The following is a 19,989-nucleotide window of genomic DNA, read 5'->3' on the forward strand; positions in this document are numbered from 1 at the left end:
TTCGTCTTGCGAGGCATTCGTCTTGCAGGGCACCACTATAGCCCCATTGCACTAGGGTGCTGCCTTTCACTAGCAAAACTGGGTAGTCGAACCCGGCCCTATGGCTCTGTGGCTCTTTCAAACAGAAAGAGCAAAGAAAACGGAGACAATGAGCCTCCGCCAATTCTGGCGCTGCTAAATCTCTGAGAGGAAATGGCCCAGGTCGAAGGCCTTTCCCTGTGAATGGTTAAAGGGCTCCAATTCATAGCGCTGCACAACAGGCAGAAAGTTTCCTCTGGCTTCCCAGAGGCCCAACCTGTTTGTATGCCTTTCCCCCGTTCCAAACAAAACCTCCCTCTCAAGTGATGGGCGAAAATAGCCAATTCTGCTCACCACTGGCATGTACACAGGAGCCACAGAAGACTCCCCGCCCGGGTCCCTAAATGGCAGCAGTGTGCCAAGTTTGTGTAACAAACCAATCCGTAAACATACTCAACCACCACAGTCGTCAGAGAAACCTCATTCCTAGACACGGTGTACCTTTGCTCTGACTGTTTAGGTGCTCTTTCCAGACTCTGCATCCTTCATTGCTCTGTATTTTGATCGGTGATCAACTAGCTCCCGAACTTCTGGGAAAGGCACAGCTTGGATCTGCTGGACGCCAAAGTTTTAGCTGTCTAAAGCCCATGCACATAACTTATTTTCTTCATCCCTCAGTGTCACCCTTGGGCAGTTTCTGCCGTCAGACTGTGGCAGGAGGTCTCGCCGTTTCGCGACTAATATTTTCCCTGCTGGAAATTTTTATCTGTGCATTTTCTCTCCTCCTGGCGACGCTAATTTGAGAAGCGGCAAGCCCCACTTCATTCAAATCTGCTAGTACGCAGGCTAAAGGTTACTCTTCGTTCCCTTTCTGGGGTACTTTGGGAAACAAAGCGTCGCCATAGCAACTGCTGCTGCTGCTCCCTAGATAAGGGCAGTGCAGGAGCACTCCATGCGAGCAGAGAAGACAATTCCTGCTCCAGTGAACACTGACTCCATATCACACCTAGCCCAGCTTCCCTGCTTGGTAAGTTCTTCAGCACTTTTGCCGGGGTGGGAGCGGGGCGTTCTTTCTCCAAAGGGAACCAAAAAAAATCTGCCTGCGATGTGATAGTAATAAAAAGTCACAGATCAATTCCTCTGCGAAGCAGAAGATGGCTAGCAGATTATTCTATCTGGGAAGGCTTGGAAATGGTTATTGAGCTGTAAATCGAGAGAAAAAACTGGTGCCAGAAAAGAGAGGGGTGGAAATATTACAATTTTGTTTGAGCTGCACCTTTATGGCACGAAGGTATTTGGAAGTTGGACAGTTCAGTTGAATCCTAAACACATTTATGTGCAACTCTTATCTCAAGCTCTTAAATGAACAAATGTTTCCAAGTTTGTGTGGGCTCACTGGTCTGATCCTATGCATGTTTACTTGGAAGTAAGTCCTACTGAGTTCCTTGGGGCTTAATTCGAGGTAAATATATCTAATTGCAAAAGTGTACACACCTTGGAGTAAGTCCCATTGAAATCAGTGATACTTCTGAGTAAACATGTTTAGGATCTGGTTGTTAGCCTTGCGGTGTAAATCAGCTTAAAAATAAAGTGCTTTTGATTAATTGAATGTATTTTTTCTGCTGGAAAAAGGAGAGGACAACCTACAATCCAGTTAAGCTTAATGGATTCAGACAGCTGTAGATTTATAGTACAATCCTAAATAGTTCCAACGATGCCCTTATGTTCTATTTAAAAACATTTACCATTGGGGTACTGTTTAAATTCTAAATCCATGGCGTTAAATCAGTTTAATGCTAAGAATTTCACTTTAACGTTATGAATCATGTGTCTAAAAATCATTTAGAACAACTTCCAAAGGGGGAATCTTTTGTTTGAAATTAGACAAGTAGGGAAGAGAGAGATAAAATCACACGTGCTCCTGATCTGTAGCCTTCTGTGGTGGCGTCATGGCTTTTTAGTTGCCATTCTTTAAATCCTTTCTGGAAAGTGTTTCTTTCAAATCTTTTCTTTCTTTCTTTCTTTTTGTTCATGGTGCGGACAAACTAATATTTTCTGTTTGTGATCTGGAAAACAGACATTTGTATTCCATATCTTGCAAAATCCTATTCTTCCACAGCAACTGAAACAAGATGTGTTTGTGTAGTCTTTAGTTTTATTGCAGTTTGTAGAGTTTAGGTCTAAATAAAATAGTGTTGCTTTTGGAGAAACTTTTGAAAAAGACTACCCTATATTATTTAAAACATCTAAAAATTTGTTCTAGGAATGTTGCCACAATCCTAACAGATTATATAGCTAAACACCAGATATTTAAATGCTTCCCTTGGGAATGCACTATTAGCATATATTTGTGTGTGAGCTTAAATCAAAACCAAAAATTACATCCCATTCTTAAAATGCATTACGAGCAAGTAAGTTCCAGTGAAATTTGGGATAAACTTATTTAGAATCAGGGTGTCAGTAGTGGGTGACACAGAATAGCATCTCAAGATATAGAAGTCATCTTCTCAACTAATCTAACGGCCTTGCTTATCTCAACTTGAGATAAGCCCTTTAGCATGCTGGATCTAAGCCTCAAATCTTTCTCTCTTGGACCCAATCTAGCACCTCATTTTCTATACCGTCAGCTGGACCCACTGTGGTAACTGCCACAGCGCAGGGAAACTGCTGTCATAGGCATGGGAAATCAATAATAATAATAATAATAATAATAATAATAATAATAATAATAATAATTTATTTATACCCCGCTCATCTGTCTGGCTGGATTTCTCCAGCCACTCTGGGTGGCTTCCATTGGAATAGTAAAATACAATAACCTATTAAACATTAAAAGCTTCCCTGAACAGGGCTGCCTTCAGATATCTTCTAAAAGCCTGGTACTTGTTTTTCTCATCTGGTGGTGGTGGCACAGGGTGGGTGCCACTACCGAGAAGGCCCTCTGCCTGATTCCCTTGGCTTCTCGCAGCGAGGGAGCCACCAGAAGGCTCTCGGTGCTAGACCTCAGTGTCCGGGCAGAACGATGGAGTTGGAGACGCTCCTTCAGGTATACTGGACCGAGGCCGTTAAGGGCTTTAAAAGTCAGCACCAACACTTTGAATTATGCTCGGAAACGTACTGGGAGCCAGTGTAGGTCTTTCAAGACCAGTGTTATGTGGTCTCGGCGGCCGCTCCCAGTCACCAATCAAGAAATTACCACAGCACAACACAGCAACCAAACCTGGATGACTGTTTAGGATGAGTGAGAAAGGAAACGTCTATGTTGGCTTCCGTGTAAGAGAAGTTCCTGATGAACCGTTACAAAAAGTTTTGAAGTATTCTATTCTGAATAACTGGGGTTTTTACGGCTTTGCTGGATAGTTCTGTGGCTGTGGAAAGAGGGGCATTGATAAGAGCTGGGCAGTAAGGGGTACAGAGAGGAATATGGCAAGGGATGGAAGAAGACACCCACATGAGACCCTGAGGCAATTGTAAAGGGACCCTGCAATGCAGATATCTTTTGCCCAACAGGGGCTCAAACCCATGACCATCCATGAGATTAAAAGTCTCACACTTTATCGACTGAGCTGAGGTTGTATTTCCATTTATAGTGAAGAGTAGAAACTTTCATATTTTTTTTTTAAAAAAGAGTTGAATCCAAATTCTATAGCATAGACAGTCTAGGCATGTGTAGCCTTACCTTTTGGCTAGTGAGTCATAGAATCATAGAGCTGGAAGGGTTCATCTAGTCCAACCCCCCTCCCAATGTAGGACTGTGCAGCTGTCCCATACGGGGATCGAACCTGCAACCATGGCATCATCAGCACCAGACTCTAACCAACTGAGCTATTCAGGCTCCCATCTCATGGATCACTGGCAATGCATGCAGCATTGTGCCTAGAAGCCTTGGCTCCCATGAGTCCATGAACAAGAAGATCATCCATTCTAACTGGTGAGATGCTGAATTACAACTCTTTAACAGGTGGTTAAATAGGGATGTGGGTGGCGCTGTGGTCTAAGCCACTGAGCCTCTGGGCTTGCCGATTGGAAGGTTGGCAGTTCGAACCCCTGTGACAGGGTGAGCTCCCATTGTTCGGTCCCAGCTCCCGCCAACCTAGCAGTTCAAAAGCATGCCAGCGCAAGTAGATAAATAGGTACCATTGTGGCGGGAAGGTAAACAGTGTTTCCATGCGTTGCACTGCTTCACCAGAAGCAGCTTAGTCATGCTGGCCACATGGAAAAACTGTCTGTGGACAAATGTTGGCTCCCTCAGCCAGTAAAGCGAGATGAGCGCCGCAACCCCAGAGTCATTCGTGACTGGACTTAACTGTCAGGGGTTCTTTACCTTTACCTTTTTAACAGGTGGTAGGTCCAGCAATATTTATTTGCTACCTCATGACATGGGCCATCAAGGCTGGGATAAGCAACAATAACCATCTCTCAGACTCGCTGATGTGGTCCAAAGGAAAGCAGAGCAATACATTTGGCACTAGCCTGGCTGTAGAAGCTGCCGGAAAGAAGGCGCACCCAACCATCTTAGGGACTCCCCTCCAGATTTGTATAGGGTTGACTCTTGAAAATATCCCACAAGGCAATGGTGGTTTAGGACCAGAGTTTTCCTTCTCTTAGATGAGCTACTTTCCTAAGCTGACAGGCCTCATCTATACATCTCACATCCCTGTACAGCCCGTGCAGAAACTGCCTTCTTGGCCACTGGACCCACAATTGCTCTCATTCGCTCAATCTGCCAGAGCTTGTCTTTGCATGCAGGTGAAGTCCCTAACTCACCAAGGGGTTGGGACCCATTGGCTACCGTCACCCGGTTTAGCTGGCCAATTCAAGCCATTCGTCAGCAATTTATAGGCAACACAATGACTATGTACATATGCAATAAACAATCTTTAATAGAATTCCTTCAAACCATGACAAGTCCAAAATGAAATCTTTAGTATTAAAGTCGCTGAAAATCTTTAAATGAAGCGAGGTACCAGACTTTGTACGATGAAAGACAAGCTGTGAAGCTTTGTGTATTCAGCAAATATGATGTCCAACACTGAACAGTGATTCCGGATATAGACTACTGTTTCGTAGAATTCTTCGTCAGTGTGGTGGGAGGATATAGAATTGCTTCATAAACCCATCTTATTTTGAAATGAAATGAAATGAAAATATCAAATGCTGTGGAACAGTGCTCATGTAATAATGTGGTCACATGAGCAATGACTAAACTTTAAGACTAAAGATTTCATTATGGTTTGAAGGAATTCTATAAAAGATTGTTTATTGCGTATGTACATGGTCATTGTGTTGCCTATACATGGCTGACATTCTCTTTGCAACACAGGGGTTGGTTTGGTTACTTACTGTTGTACCAATTCAAGCCGTTCCCAGGGTGTGGCCACTGTCGCATTCTGACAGCTTCTAGGAGCCATTGGTGAGAGTTGAGTGCAAGGTGAGGAACAAAGGTGGACAAGGTACCCCAGAAGAAGCAGTCCCCCACCTGAGATACTACCCCTCTCTAACACCCCTTACGCACCTGTTGTGATGAGAATTGTAATCCATAAATATCTGGAGGGCACCATGTTGGCTATCCCTGCTTAGTGGTTTACAGTATGAAATGGAGTAGAATCCCTTTCCATGGAGGCGCAAGTTACAGCAACAGCCGAGGCGACATTTTGCCACCTTTGCCACATCAAGCCGTTGGTCCCTTACCTCTCTTGCCCTGATCTGGCCACAGTGATCCACGCGACGGTCACCTCCAGGCTTGACTACTGTAATTCGCTCTACGTGGAGCTGCCCTTGAAACTGTCCCAGAAACTCTAGCGGGTGCAGAATGCTGCAGCGAGGCTCCTCACGGGGTCTCTGCCATGGGAGTATGGTGAATACCCAGTGCTTTTCCAGCTGCACTGGCTCCCAGTGGAGTATAGGGTCAGGTTCAAGGTGCTGGTTTTCGCCTTTTGTGGCTTAAGGCCCTCGTATTTACGGGACCGCCTCTCCTGGTATAATAATAATAATAATAATAATAATAATAATAATAATAATAATAATATTTATATCCCACTCTCCTCAGCCAAAGCCGGGCTCAGAGCGGCTAACAACAGTAAAACGATACAACATTCTAAAATCATTTCATTATAAAATCAGTATGCCCCACAGAGGACTTTAAGGTCCATGAATAACCATAATTTAGAGGTCCCAGGCCCTAAGGAAGTCAGACTATCCTCCACCAGGGCCAGGGCCTTCTCAGTGATGGCTCTGACCTGGTGGAATGCTCTGTCCCATGAGACTAGGGCCCTGCAGGATTTAATCTCCTTCCTCTGGGCCTGTAAGACAGAGCTATTCCGCCTGGCTTTCAATTTGAATTTAGCCTGATATTTTATTCCCCTCTCTTCCCTCCCCTCCCCTTTAATGAAGATTACCCGCTCTGGGACCCCACAGCTAATTCTCCCCGGCCTCCTCGCTGGCCCAAATATGACTAATTTAGCCAGCTAGCCCTGGTGGCCATTTTTGTGGCCACCAGGGCTAGCTGGCGGCCAGAAGCGGCTTAGTCATGCTGGCCACATGACCTGGAAGCTGTACGCCGGCTCCCTTGGCCAATAAAGCGAGATGAGAGCCACAACCCCAGAGTCGTGGATGACTGGACCTGATGGTCAGGGGTCTCTTTACCTTTACTTTTAGCCAGCTAGCCCTGGTGACCATCTAATGTTCGTTGGATGGATTTCCCCCAAAATTGATTTTTGAACTTTGAATTTATTGTTATTCACGCTTTTATATTGTATTTTATGCTTTTTTTGTTGAATCACAATTAAGTGTTTTAAATTTGTTGTCAGCCGCCCTGGGCCCGGTTTTCTGAACCGGGAAGGGCAGGATATAAATAATAAAATATTATTATTATTATTATTATTATTATTATTATTATTATTATTATTATTAGCTGAAATAGGCCTTAATGGCTTTGCAAGACAGTTGGCCATTTTTGTCTGTCGTCAACACACACAAATACAGACACATCCACTCCCCACATTGCTTTAAAGAGGTGAGGAATTCACAGAAAAGTCATACCATTACAAGATACATGTGGATGTGAGCACACATCATTTTCTTCTCTAGGAAACTTTAGTGGAAGTTTTATGTTCCTAAAAGTTGTTGGGAACATAAAGGAAGAAATAGCCAGTGTTGACATAAAGACAAGCTTGGCTAATATCACAGCCTGTCCATTGCCCTGCTCCAGACACACCCTGCTGCTCCCCCCCCCCCCCAAGACGGCTGTAGGATTATAACTCTGATTTTAGCTTGCGCATATGTACAGCAGGCCACGAACTCTATAAAATATGCATAGCGCCATTTATGAAGCTCTGGCACACCAGCAGCAGGAAGCAGGTGTTTGTCACAGTCATACACAAGTCCATGGATGCCTTGCCGTAGTTGTAGTGTTAATTCCTAGATCACTCACTAAGGACAAGGTGCTTTATCACCGTACTTTACTGGTGGGAAACAGATAATGCCAAATATCAGTATAATAACGCAGGTAAATCCCGTTTCAGCTACTTTATTGCAGTTAACTACAGGCATCACAGTCCTGGGAAATGGTCAACTTGTTATCAAAATCTTTGCTGATAAGCAAATAGACAGGATGAAAGAGGAAACTCGCGGCAAGTTCCACAGCTGCAGCGTTTGCTCAGCTCACTCCCAGATGTATAGCTGAAATGACAGATTTACATGCCAGCAAATTAAATGCATGTATGTTCATCTTTTCGTTTGTCATATGGAAATTTCTTTTCAAGTGCTCTAAAGATCGGAGGGGGGAGTTTCTTGATGTCATGGGCACTAGCCAAGCAGTGCTATGAAGCACTCGCTTCTGTTGGACATCTGCAAAACCTCTGGGTTTTTCCCTCCAGAGTTCTACCCTGAAATGGAAAGGTATGTTTGGACTCAATACAGCAAGGCAATGTACATATTGCATCTGTATGCCGCTTTTCCACAAAAGAGCTCAAGGCAAGAGCTTCCAAGCAGCTGTTAAAATCATACACACACACACACACACACACACACACACACACACCATTTCCAACAATCATTTAACATATTTTCTTATCTTATACAATGTTTTAGACTTCCATCTGCCACATCTGAAGATTTTTTAATCACCCTTAACTAATAATTCTCTTCAGAGTCTTCCTTGCAATATTTCATATAATCCTCCTTACAAAACTTCTTGCAGTCCTACTAGCATAATCTGTTTATTACAATTGCTTTTCAAATAGTTCAAATATTTACTCCAGTCCTCCAAGACTCTCTGGTCCTTCAGGTTTCGGATCCTTCCTGTCATCTTATCTAATTCTGGATAGTCCATTAATTTCATTTGCCACTGTTATTTCATCGGTAATTCTTCTTGTTTACATTTCTGTGCCAACAATATTCTTGCTGTCATTGTTGTGTATAAAAACAATTTATTATCCTGTCTATAAATATCCTCCCCTACAATGCCAAGTAAAAATGCTTCTGATTTTTTAAATAAATGTATATTTCAACATCTTTTTCATCTCATTATATATTATTTCCCAGAAGCTTTTCACTTTTCTTACGTTCCCACGACATATGATAAAATGATCCTTCTTTTTCTGTTAAAATCTTATGTTGGTTTGTATTTATTATTTATTATCTGTTAAAATCTTATGTTGGTTTGTACTTATTATCTGACAGACCCACGTAAAGGTTGCAGTGCTACATTTCTCAGAAAGGGTTAATGAAAAGTGGCGAGACTTTCACAATCATAGTATCAATCCTCTGGTTGTAAGCAACACTTTGATCTGGACTTTGTTTTAGTGTCTCAACTGATACTATTAAGCCATTAACAATTATTTTGTTCAGTGATTGCTTATAAATGAAGAATGATGCCAAATATTAGACTGTGCCAGGGTCCAAAAGTCCACAAAATCACACACACAGTTTTTCCAAATTTGTCGTTTGTAGCAGAGAGAAGAAGGCTTATACCCGAGGTCCCCTTGCAGAAATCTTAGCACAAACCATTCACTGCAGAGTGGAAATGTTTTAACTTCATAATGCCAACACTGCATTTGAGATGAAAAATAATATGACTAGCTAAATGTGAAAGTCTGGCCTAAGATCCTCAACCCTAAAGTCACATTCATCGAAGGGTGCAGAATAAACAACAGGGGAGTTTCTGTACTGTTGCTATTTTGGAGTGGGATTCAGTCATACACTGGCCAATTCAGGTTGCATTCTTACAGCTGATTTTGTGCTCTTGCACAAACCCAATCTCAAAGTTTCCCCCACAAGGAATGTGATGGGAAATGCACTGGAAAGTTTAAGACAACACTTGCAAACAAATAAAAACGAGTGCTCAGTTCATAGCTGAGGCTCTCTAATACAAACACACAAAATTAGGATGAAGGTGCAATGAACAAGATGCCTGGAAGCAACCTAGGTGGCATAACCACAATCGCACACATTGGAGAAATTTCTGTTTTGCCATTTAGCTCTTAAACTGACAAACCCCTTCCAGACAAAGGAGATGACCGCAGAGCTGATCCCCCAGATGCATAGCCAAACACACTGGGGTGGAAAACACCCACCCATTGGCAGCAGGGGTGCCAACGTGAATAAAATATTGGGGGGTAAGCCCTGCCCACTCCACAGAAATATTTTACTAGAGGGGACCGAAGGGACCCCAGCTCCTAGGAGTTGGTTCCTATGAGTGACAGTCTTCAAGCTGACAACAGTGAAGAAGCCACTTGAATCCTGGATGATAGGTTCTTAGGCGATTATTATTCCTGCCAACCTAGCAGTTTGAAAGCACGTCAAAGTGCAAGTAGATAAATAGGTACCACTCCAGCGGGAAGGTAAATGGCGTTTCCGTGCGCTGCTCTGGTTTCGGCAGAAGCGGCTTAGTCATGCTGGCCACATGACCTGGAAAAACTGCCGACAAACATCGGCTCCCTCGGCCAGTAAAATGAGATGAGCGCCGCAACCCCAGAATCGTTCGCGACTGGACCTAACTGTCAGGGGTCCTTTACCTTTAAGACAGAGTTAGGCGAAATCTGTAGGGCAGGTCTGCATGGCCCATTAGAGACTGGAGACGCCTCCTGTTTTTCTGATGGTTTGGGCCCGCCAAAAGGGGCACTGCCAAGAACCTGACAGGCTATAAAACATGACTAGTGTTTACTTTCTGGGGCCACACACTGCGCTCCATCACCCGATGTCAGAGAATGCCTTGAAAGTGTTAGTGGTTCATGAAGCATTCCCGACATGGCCAAAGGACCCCATACATGACTGAACCATCCCTTGTGTCAAAATTGTCGCCTCTTGTTTACTGAGATGGATATTTTTGTACAGAATTCTATTTTACAGTTGTGTTGACTCAAAAACATTTCTCTCTCTTTTTTTCTCCAGAAGAAAAGTAACACTTTCTAGATTAAAGCAAAAGAAAAGTACATTGACATGCAGCATGCGTAATGTGTCTATGTTTCCCCCCCTCCCCTTACAGGTTCTAACGAAAAGCCTCTTCAGTGATGTCAACTGAATATGTGCAAGCATCACATGATATCTCAGAAGACAGATTGGATGGGCGAGATACTCACTGTAACCACTTAGGTCAGTCTTCTCAGGGTGATGTCAGTGCTTGCTGTGTAGCGAAAAGGTCTACTTTGCATCATTAAGCGCTGTCCATTGCCATCCCCTCCCCCTTCTCCCCACCCCCTCCATGGAACAACTGCTGCTCTTGAAACCTGATAGACGGTGCCTTCTGGTGACGCATCTCATGCCAGATGGAGTGGCAATGGGTGGGAATGGGGGTTTGGTCGTTTCTCTCCCCCCCCCTTTTCTTTCTGCTGGGTTCAGTATAGAAATATTAGCCAAAGCTCTAGAGACAAGTTAATTAAAGACGAAGAAGAAGAAAGGAGAGAAGGAACGCCGAAGCTTTCATCTCGTCTCCTTTCATATTTCTGTGCACATGTTCCACAAAAGCAGGGAAGTGTGCCAACGCAGGATTTTATGCCTCGGGAGTTTAAACTTTCCTGCAAATCTGTTGTCCTCTTTTGAAAATATGTGCTATAGACAACCGCATAGGGACTGGGAAGTTTGCATTTAAAGTGATCACACCTAGTTCGTGCTTTTCAAAGCAATGCAGGAACCAAAACACAGTCAGAATTCCATATCCATGTTTCTTTAAAATTTTCAGCGCAAACCCCCAGCCCCATTAGTTGCACAAAAATGCATATACTAGGGTAAAGTGTCATATGAATCTTGGCTGTCCCCCCCGCCACACACACCTTAAGCTGTAGTTTCAGGGAAGTGCAAAGCTGGTGAGAAAGTAGCTGTTCAAGGCTGAACGTTGTCTGATTATTTTGATAATAGATGTATACTTTGCTTTGTTTGATGCAGATAACCTTTCCGAACAGTTGCTCAAAAGCTGTGAACTCAAAAAGATACCGAGGAAGGGCAAAGTTCTTCAGGTCTCTCAGAAAAGTGAGCTTGAACAGAAAAAACCGAAGAGGAAAGATACGCCAGCAATTCACACACCTCCACCAATAGTTGGTGAGCATTCCTGAAATTGCCACTTGAGCTACTGCTAAACCACTTATACCTACATGGATCACAAGCGGAGTAATAATGTGTCTTCTGCTACTGCTTCCAAAACCTCTCTGTAGTGCAGGGATGAGAGGCCCTCAGATATTGTTGCTCCAACTCCCATGACCAATAGCAGAGGTGGATTTAGGGCAGTGCCAGCAGATTGGCCACAATGGGCACCATCTCAAAGACTGGTAAGCACTTGCCTGACTTCAGGAAAGAGGTGTGAGGACTGTCAGGGCCCTAAAGTCCTCCTTCCTCCTTCCTGAAGCCAAGCAAGAGCCACTGTGGTGTAGTGGTTAAGAGCAATAGACTCGTAATCTGGGGAACCAGGTTTGCTCCTCCGCTCCTCCACATGCAGCTGCTGGGTGACCTTGGGCCAGTCACACTTCTCTGAAGTCTCTCAGCCCCACTCACCTCACAGAGTGTTTGTTGTGGGGGAGGAAGGGAAAGGAGAATGTTAGCCACTTTGAGACTGCTTCGGGTAGCGATAAAGCGGGATATCAAATCCAAACTCTTCTTCTTACCGGGCTTTGGGGAGGTAGGTGGACTCTAGGACCCCACCAGAGCTTTGTGCCTCCTTCTCAAAGCCCGGCTGGGGGGAGGGCATCAAATGTTGACCTCGCACAGGGCAGCATATTACCAAGGCCAGTGCCGGATTAATGTATAAGCAAAACAAGCTATAGCTTTTGCCCCCCCCCCAAAAAAAAATTAAAGGGGAAAAACCTGGATGTACATTTCCAAAATATAAGTTAAAAAACAAATAAATAAAACCTACATACAGCCACAGGGTTTCACTATTCATATACTTCTTCTTAACTGTATTTCAGTTCAACAATTCCTTCGATAAAATACATATTTTGTTATGTGCAATTGGCTTTAGATACCTATTAAGTCCATAAATTACCATAAAGCATATATCCAACACAAAAAACAGCGACAATTTGTTGCTGACAAAGGACAGCTGGATATATAAAGGGCCCCATTACCTTCAGGAGCTTAGGGCCTCATCAAGTCTAAATCTGACCCTGACCAAGGCCGGCCCCTGTCAATGGACAGGGATGATGGGAATTGTAATCACAGAGCATCAGAGAGGGCACAGATTCCCCATCCCATATATCATGCTATAAGATGTAGGGTGCAGTTGATGCCCCAATATTTTTTTCTGCCTGTGTTGGGGAAGCAAATGGTGTCCTGTCTGCACATCCCAGTGCATAATGCGCCAGGCTGTCCATGTTAATTGGGCACCTGAGGAAGAAAATCCCTCAAAGCGCAAGGATAGGTTTCAGAGCATTCCTAACTCCTGATCCAACATGCCTGGGGGATTAGGATGTGGCAAGGCTCATTGCCTGACTCTGTTCAGGTCTTTCACTGGAGATGGTGGGCCTATGCTGCTGTAAAGGTCCCCACTGTGTCTGAGCACTGGTGGCGCTGTGGTCTAAACCACTGAGCCTCTTGGGCTTGCTGATCAGAAGGTCAGCGGTTCAAATCCACTCAACGGTGGTAAGTTCTCATTGCTCTGTCCCTGCTCCTGCCAACCTAGCAGTTTGAAAGCACACCAGTGCAAGTAGATAAATAGATACCGCTGTGGTGGGAAGGTAAATGGCATTTCCATGCGCTCTGGCTTCTGTCACAGTGTCCTGTTGCACCAGGAGCAGTTTAGTCCTGCTGGCCACATGACCCAGAAAGCTGTCTGTGGACAAACGCTGGCTTCCTTGGCCTGAAAAGCAAGATGAGTGCCACAACCCCATAGTTGGTTTTGACTGGACTTAACCATCCAGATGTCCTTTACCATTACCTTTACAAATGGGTGGAAGCCATCCCTGCGTGTGTGTAGTGTAAAAACTACACACACACAAAGCACATGAGGCATTTCAAAGGCAGGAAAGGGGATGGAGTTGAGCTGGCCAAGGCTCCTTCTCGGCAGTGGTGCCCTCCCAACAGATGTCAAGGAGATAAAGAACTACACAACTTTTAGAAGGCATCTGAAGTCAGCCCTGTATTGGGAGGTTTTTAATGTTTGACATTTTATTACATCGTTAACTGTGTTGGAAGCCATCCAGAGTGGCTGGAACAACCCAGCCAGATGGACGGATATTATTATTATTATTATTATTATTATTATTATTAAGCCAGTCCAGCTACAGCAGTAGACCCAAGCCAGGGTTTCTGCTGCGACAACCTAGACCTGGTGCAGCAGAGATTACAGCTTTTACTGGCCTCCCATGCTCCACCCTGGTCACTGTGAGCAGCAGGGCTATGGGGTAGTGTTAGTGGCTCTGTGACTCTTGACCCATCCAATTGTAGGAGCTGATGTCATGTGGGGGGGGGGGCTTATTTCCCAAGCGGGGTTTTTGCTAGTGAAAACGGAGAAGACCATTATGGTTTGCAAAGGCTAACGTCCAGTCCTAATGGCGTTTCTGCAGGCATTCTTTCAGACCACTTAATTAGGAGGTGTGACTTCTCTGAGAAACCTCCGAAGGGTAATGGCAGCCCAGCCCTTCAGAAAATGGAAGAGGAACAGAGAAAACCCAGAAGGAAAAACACGCCAGCGATCAATACACCCCCTCTACTTGCAGGTAAGGGAAATGCAAATGCAAGATGTGTCTCAGCGATAGTCTCTGTATTTAAATATCTATTTTGGAAAAATGGCAGGGGCCGCATCTGCATGAGCACTGTGTAACTTCAGGTTTGCTAGGCTTGTAGAAACAGAGACTTTTAATTGTTAGAGGAGATGCTCGCATATTATGTTTTCACTTTTCTATCTTTCCACTTTTCCTGGACCCACAGTGAGCGTTTCCCCTTTCTACTGACTATTCTCTTCCTTTACAATTCTGTATCTATATGTTCACTGGAATACTCATCCCCACCCCCAATCCAGTGAACAAAGGTGTGGCTTGTTAATGGCCTTTCAAGACAAAAAATCGGGCCAATTTTCTTACATCGAAACCCTGCACTGGGAAAATTTTGACCCTCTGAAATGATAATGGACTATAGCTGTCATCATCCCTGACCATTGGTCATGCGGGTTGGGACTGATGGAAGATGAAATCCAACATCATCTGAAGGGCCACAGGCCCCCAGGCCTGCTAATGCGCCAACGGTAGCCAATATGGCATCCTCCAGATGTTGTGGACTACAACTCCCATCATCCCTGACCATTGGCTGGGGTTGGTGGGAGTTGGAGTTCCTCAACAGTTCTCTATACCTGCTAGGCACACTGACTTGGGAATAAATCAAGAGTTCTAAGGAATTCCTTAAAACTCCACCTTGAAACATATACTAGAAACAGTCTGAGCACCTTGCCATCATTTGTCTTGAATTAACATAGAGCAAGTCACCCCGGGACGCGCCACTACCAGGAAAAACTGTACAGAAAAAACATGGCTGACCCCATGCAAACAACTGTCTGATTCCTTAGAGAAGCAGCTTTTTTGTGTACAATATTAATTGCACAACCTGAATTTGGCAGCATGCGCTGGGAGCCCAACCTGAAAATAGCAACAGTCTGGGAGCACCCTGAGAGGACATTTTTATTTCCTTTCAGCGCTGTCGAATGATGGTTGGTGTTGGAATCTATCACCTACTAAAACATATGTTCTCTTAACCACTAATTCATCGCAAAGAAATTACATCCCTTTCATGTTTCGACTTTAATCCAATCTAGTCATTTCATGCAGCATTTTCCTTGGTTAATACCAGGAAAGGGTTCTCCTTTGACTGGAGCACAGAAGTGAACAAAGCCATTCTGTGTGGCGTGGCTTCTTTTTCTCCATCTTTGGACTTCATGAAGTGCTTCATTATTTGAAAGATTTTTCATAGCAGAAAAGACGGGAAATGGCAAGGCCTAATTGAATCAACACAGCCAGCCACCAAACCCAAAAAGCCCACTGACAGAAATCTGCAGGAGGCTGATTTATTAGTGAAACTCGCTTGGCCTCAGACTGTGATGTCCCTCTATATGACTCACTAACTTTTGACAAGCAACGAAGAATGTACAGGGTGTTTGTTTTGTTTTCCAATGGAAGTCAGTAAACTCACAAAAATGGCAATTATTGCCCCCCCCCCCGCCGCCATCTTTCTCACAACAATCTTGTAAGTTGGTTAGCAAGAAGAAGAAACTTAGGTAGCTTTCAATTACATTCTGCTTACAAATTTGATTCATACTCATTTGACAAAGAACAATAGATGTAACGCTTTGTGACTGAAAATCGAAAGATTTCTGCAGCCTAGCATTCTGGCTGCAAGCTCACCTGGAGTAAGTTGTGCTGCTTAAACCTGTTGTGGAACACAGTTCTTATTCCTATTCACTCAGAAGTAAATCCATATGTGTTCAATGGGGTTTACTCTTAGGAAAGTGTGCATAGTAGGATTGCAGCCAAGAGCAAAGGATTTTGGTGTGTTGGATCTTCTTGCCTTCAAAAGCAGTTAGGGAATCTCACAACCCAAACGTATAATAGAATAGTTTGTTTTTAAGGCAAGCAATCTGTCAGAGATGCCAATCTTAATATTACTTATAATATTAAACAAAAGAACATGAAGAGAGGACATTTCCATCTTCCTTATAATTGGCAGGTGGGCCATGAATGCTCTCTCTTTTATTGAGACTTGCATTTTAGAAATTGTTGGGCACAGACAACCATGAGGAAGTTAAGGCGAGTCCCCCAAAAACTCAATGGAAAATTTTAATTATAGCCTGCAAGTGCACAGCTACAATTTTCAGATTCTGTAACAAACCAGAAGATATTTATGGGAACGTTTTGATACACCTTCTATGTTGCTAGGAGGTTAAACCAGGACACAGGGAGGACATTCTGGAGGTTTCTAGAATGAGCCACATGGCTTGGGTGTGGTTTCCAGGGCTTGGATCAATGTGGGACATCCTTTAGACTCGCAGAGCTTTGCCACCCAAATATGTTAAAACCCCAGTATTTGAGGAGGAAATCCACAAGCAGGATGAACTGCCACTGCTGAACACAACCATCTCAAAGAACTTTAATTCTTAATAGACAAAGATGGGGAAACAACCAGTGTATGAACATCTATTCACAAATGACAAAATGAGGTGATGTGTCGTGCATCCCACCCAAATCCCAAACATCATACTCGTTGCTGGGTTAGCCAAGCAGTTGTTGGTTTTGTGTAATCAAATCAGCTGAAATTGCTAACTATTCCTAAAGCTTAGGAGAATCGATATAATTTTAAAAGCATAGCTGTGCATATATAAAATACCCAGCTGAAACAGGTAGTCATATATACCTTCTTTTGACAGGCATAAGTACCGTATTTTTCGCTCTATAAGACGCACCAGACCACAAGACGCACCCAGTTTTTGGAGGAGGAAAACAAAAAAAAAAATATTCTGAATCTCCGAAGCCAGAACAGCAAGAGGGATCGCTGCGCAGTGAAAGCAGCAATCCCTCCTGCTGTTCTGGCTTCTGGGATAGCTGCGCAGCCTGCATTCGCTCCATAAGACGCACACACATTTCCCCTTACTTTTTATGAGGGAAAAAGTGGGTCTTACAGAGCAAAAAATATGGTATTTATTGCGGCAATGCTGAATTTTGTACAGAGCACTCTTCACAGGGCAAAAAGAGGTTTAGAGCAACTCAGTAATGAAAAAGGCCAATTTTACAAAACCAGCTCAAATACTTTTCTTAGTTTTGAAATATTAGCAGCCTTATGCTATTCTGGCTAGAAACACTTTTTCTGATATGTTGCCCCCCCCCCCCCTTGCATGGAGTTAGTTAGTTAGTTAGATTTATTATGGCCATTGGCCCATATCTAAAACAATACAATTTAAACAGTTCCAAGTTAAAACACCCATATAAAACCAATTTTACTTCAATTAAGTAAACACTATACACAATAAGCTCCCTCTATGTCAACCGCGATTCGAATCCCTCAGATTTTGGGGGATATGCGTCTTAGTTCTGGCACTTATTTATGGTTCTTAAGTTTGGCTAAGCTGTCAGAGTCATACAGTGATCCATTTCTCCTCTTATGAAATAAGACATTACTCAGGTATCTAGCGACTGCAAGGGATCTACTTGAGTCTTCGTCGTTTAATAAGTATATCTTTGCATGGAGTTTTCCAGGTGAAGCATTGGTACCCACCTACCACCTGCAGTTTAAAGTGGTACTAACCACGCTACCATCTCAGCATTCGATCACCTCACAAAACAGAGTCTCCTAAAGTCATGTTTAATTCCTCTGCCATCATTCAGAGCTGTTCTGCCTGGCCCTTGGTTTGGACTCGGTCTGACCCTTATGTTTCCCTCCCCTTATGGTCTTGATTTATCAGCTACTTTAAAATGAGGCTGCATTTTAAATTGCATTTTAACCTGTATTTTAAATCCCCCCCTCTTTCCCCCCCCTATTATGTTTTTGCTGTGATTTTATTGGTGTTAGCCGCCCTGAGCCCGGGGAGGGCGGGGTATAAATAAAAACTATTATTATTATTATTATTATTATTATTATTATTATTACAATACCTTTATTAGGACAACCAAAATGTCACAGAATATTGCGTAAGGTTTTCAGAAGCCTTTGCAAGGCTAGATCATCAAAAGTTAGGCTGTTGGCCAAGCTAGCTGAGGTTGAAGGGAGCTGAAGGCCAAGAACATCGGGATCAAGTGCACCAGCTCCTAGGGTCTTTGGCCCCTTCAATATTGGTCTCGATGTTGAGGGGTCGGTAGAGGCCGAGCATGGTGCAGTTCAACGGCTGAATTCTCCTGAGCACAACAGAGGAAGCTGCGCTGTGTATGGCTCCTCTCTTGGCCTCCTCCCAACAATGCGCAGGAGTGTGACAGTGCCTCTGATCAGTAGGGTGGGTACACAACGATTCTACATCAGTCTCCACCCCCGTCATTCAGCCCAGACACTGAGGTCTAGCGCTGAGGCCCTTCTGGCAGTTTCCTCGCTGCGAGAAGTGAGGTTACAGGGAACCAGGCAGAGGGCCTTCTCAGTGGTGGCACCCGCCCTGTGGAATGCCCTCCCAGCAGATGTCAAGGAAATAAGCAACTGTCTTACTTGTATAAGACATCTGAAGACAGCCCTGTTTAGGGAAGTTTTTAATGTCTGCTGCTGTATTGTTTTTAATATTCAGTTGGAAGCCGCCCAGAGTGGCTGGGGTATAAATAAATTATTATTATTATTATTATTATTATTATTATTATTATTATTATTATTTGGGAGGGGGCAGCAGACAGCCAAATGAAGCTCTTTTAAGTGTTCTGCCCTCTTATCCTGGATCTCCCATGTTACATCTTCTTTGGACCTGAAGGTTCTTGTAAGGGAACTGCCATCAGTGCCGGAGGGAGAGAGCAAAAGCCAGAGGGATTCCAGAGAGCGTCCAGGTTGGGAGAAGCAGCCCATCTTCTGGGGAAGAGAATCAGCGTAGCACCAGTGGAGAAGGGGGGCAGGTGGGGGAAGCGGCAAGGCGGTCCCATGACTCCTTGCCTGGGACCAGCGGGGAGAGTAGGGGTCCTCCGCTGCCTACGCCCTCCTTGCGCAGAAGGCTTCCGCGCAGAGAGGGTAGGCGGAGACTAGGCGTCAAGGAGCTTCTTTGCTGGAAGAAGTTTAAGAAACGCCCACTGACGGATTCTGCCAGCGACTGAGTCAGCCACGGGTGAGTGGCGTCCGGACAGATAAAGTTTACTTAGGCGGCCCAGCCAGGTGTTTGCACCCAGCCGGGGAGATAGTTGCCTGCTTACGCACGAGCAACCCCTTAGAAACCTTTACAGTTCTGAAGCTGCAAATCTGATTTCAGTGAAATTTCTGCACATACACAAGTCACTAGTCATCAGATCTCTTTCTGTCACCATGGGTAACCTAGCAAGTTTAATGCCCAGAGAGTGATTGGCCCGAGGTAAATGGTCCACAGAGATATTTAATCTAAGCTTCCTCTTTTTTTGCTTGTTTCAGGTATTAAACTACTTAAAGAAGATCAGCAGACTGTGATTGTTGAAGATGAAGAAAAGGAGGGAGAAACTTCAGCTTTTTAGATTCTTGCCATATTCTCTCGTGTGTGTGTTTTGTAAATAATTTTGTGCAATTGAGTAGTATTAGTATTTTTCCAGTTGTTTTTTTAAATCAGAAATATAACCATGCTGCCTTCAGACATGCTTGCTCAGACATGTGTAATTAAATATAGATTACATGGACCATTTTCTTCCTATATTATGAAGTACTAAAAATACAAAGTTTATATACAGTGCTTTAAGAGGCTGGTGCAACTAATCGAAGAAAAGACAACATTTAAAGGCCAGGGCAGTGACACTCGTCTTATGAGCTTTTCCTCTGGGCACTGCTAGATCAACCCACGAAAAAGATCAGTATCAATTTTTTTTCTGCTGAGTCCTTTGTATAAACACAGTCCTTTCACATGGCTTTTGTTGTTGT

General features: G+C 43.9%; 1 protein-coding gene across 1 annotated transcript; it reads left to right on the plus strand.

Moving 5' to 3' along the window:
* Window positions 1-546: 546 nt before the first annotated feature.
* PPP1R17 (protein phosphatase 1 regulatory subunit 17) lies at window positions 547-19,982 on the plus strand. Its single transcript, XM_083706435.1, has 5 exons — window positions 547-1,045; window positions 10,505-10,611; window positions 11,401-11,553; window positions 14,013-14,165; window positions 19,513-19,982. Exons 2-5 carry the CDS (start codon window positions 10,530-10,532, stop codon window positions 19,590-19,592), a joined length of 468 nt encoding a protein of 155 aa, XP_083562561.1. The 5' UTR covers window positions 547-1,045; window positions 10,505-10,529; the 3' UTR covers window positions 19,593-19,982.
* Window positions 19,983-19,989: the final 7 nt, after the last annotated feature.

The sequence above is a fragment of the Podarcis gaigeae genome (genome assembly GCF_964106915.1).
Source record: "Podarcis gaigeae genome assembly, chromosome: 12".
Lineage (NCBI taxonomy): Eukaryota > Metazoa > Chordata > Lepidosauria > Squamata > Lacertidae > Podarcis > Podarcis gaigeae.

What these genes read in the sequence shown, in the direction of transcription:
- PPP1R17 (XM_083706435.1), top strand. Translation starts at nt 10,530, where the DNA reads ATGTCAACTGAATATGTGCAAGCATCACATGATATCTCAGAAGACAGA. An exon ending in TACTCACTGTAACCACTTAG is followed by an intron (nt 10,612 to 11,400) that starts GTCAGTCTTCTC and finishes TGTTTGATGCAG; the next exon opens with ATAACCTTTCCGAACAGTTG. An exon ending in CACACCTCCACCAATAGTTG is followed by an intron (nt 11,554 to 14,012) that starts GTGAGCATTCCT and finishes GCGTTTCTGCAG; the next exon opens with GCATTCTTTCAGACCACTTA.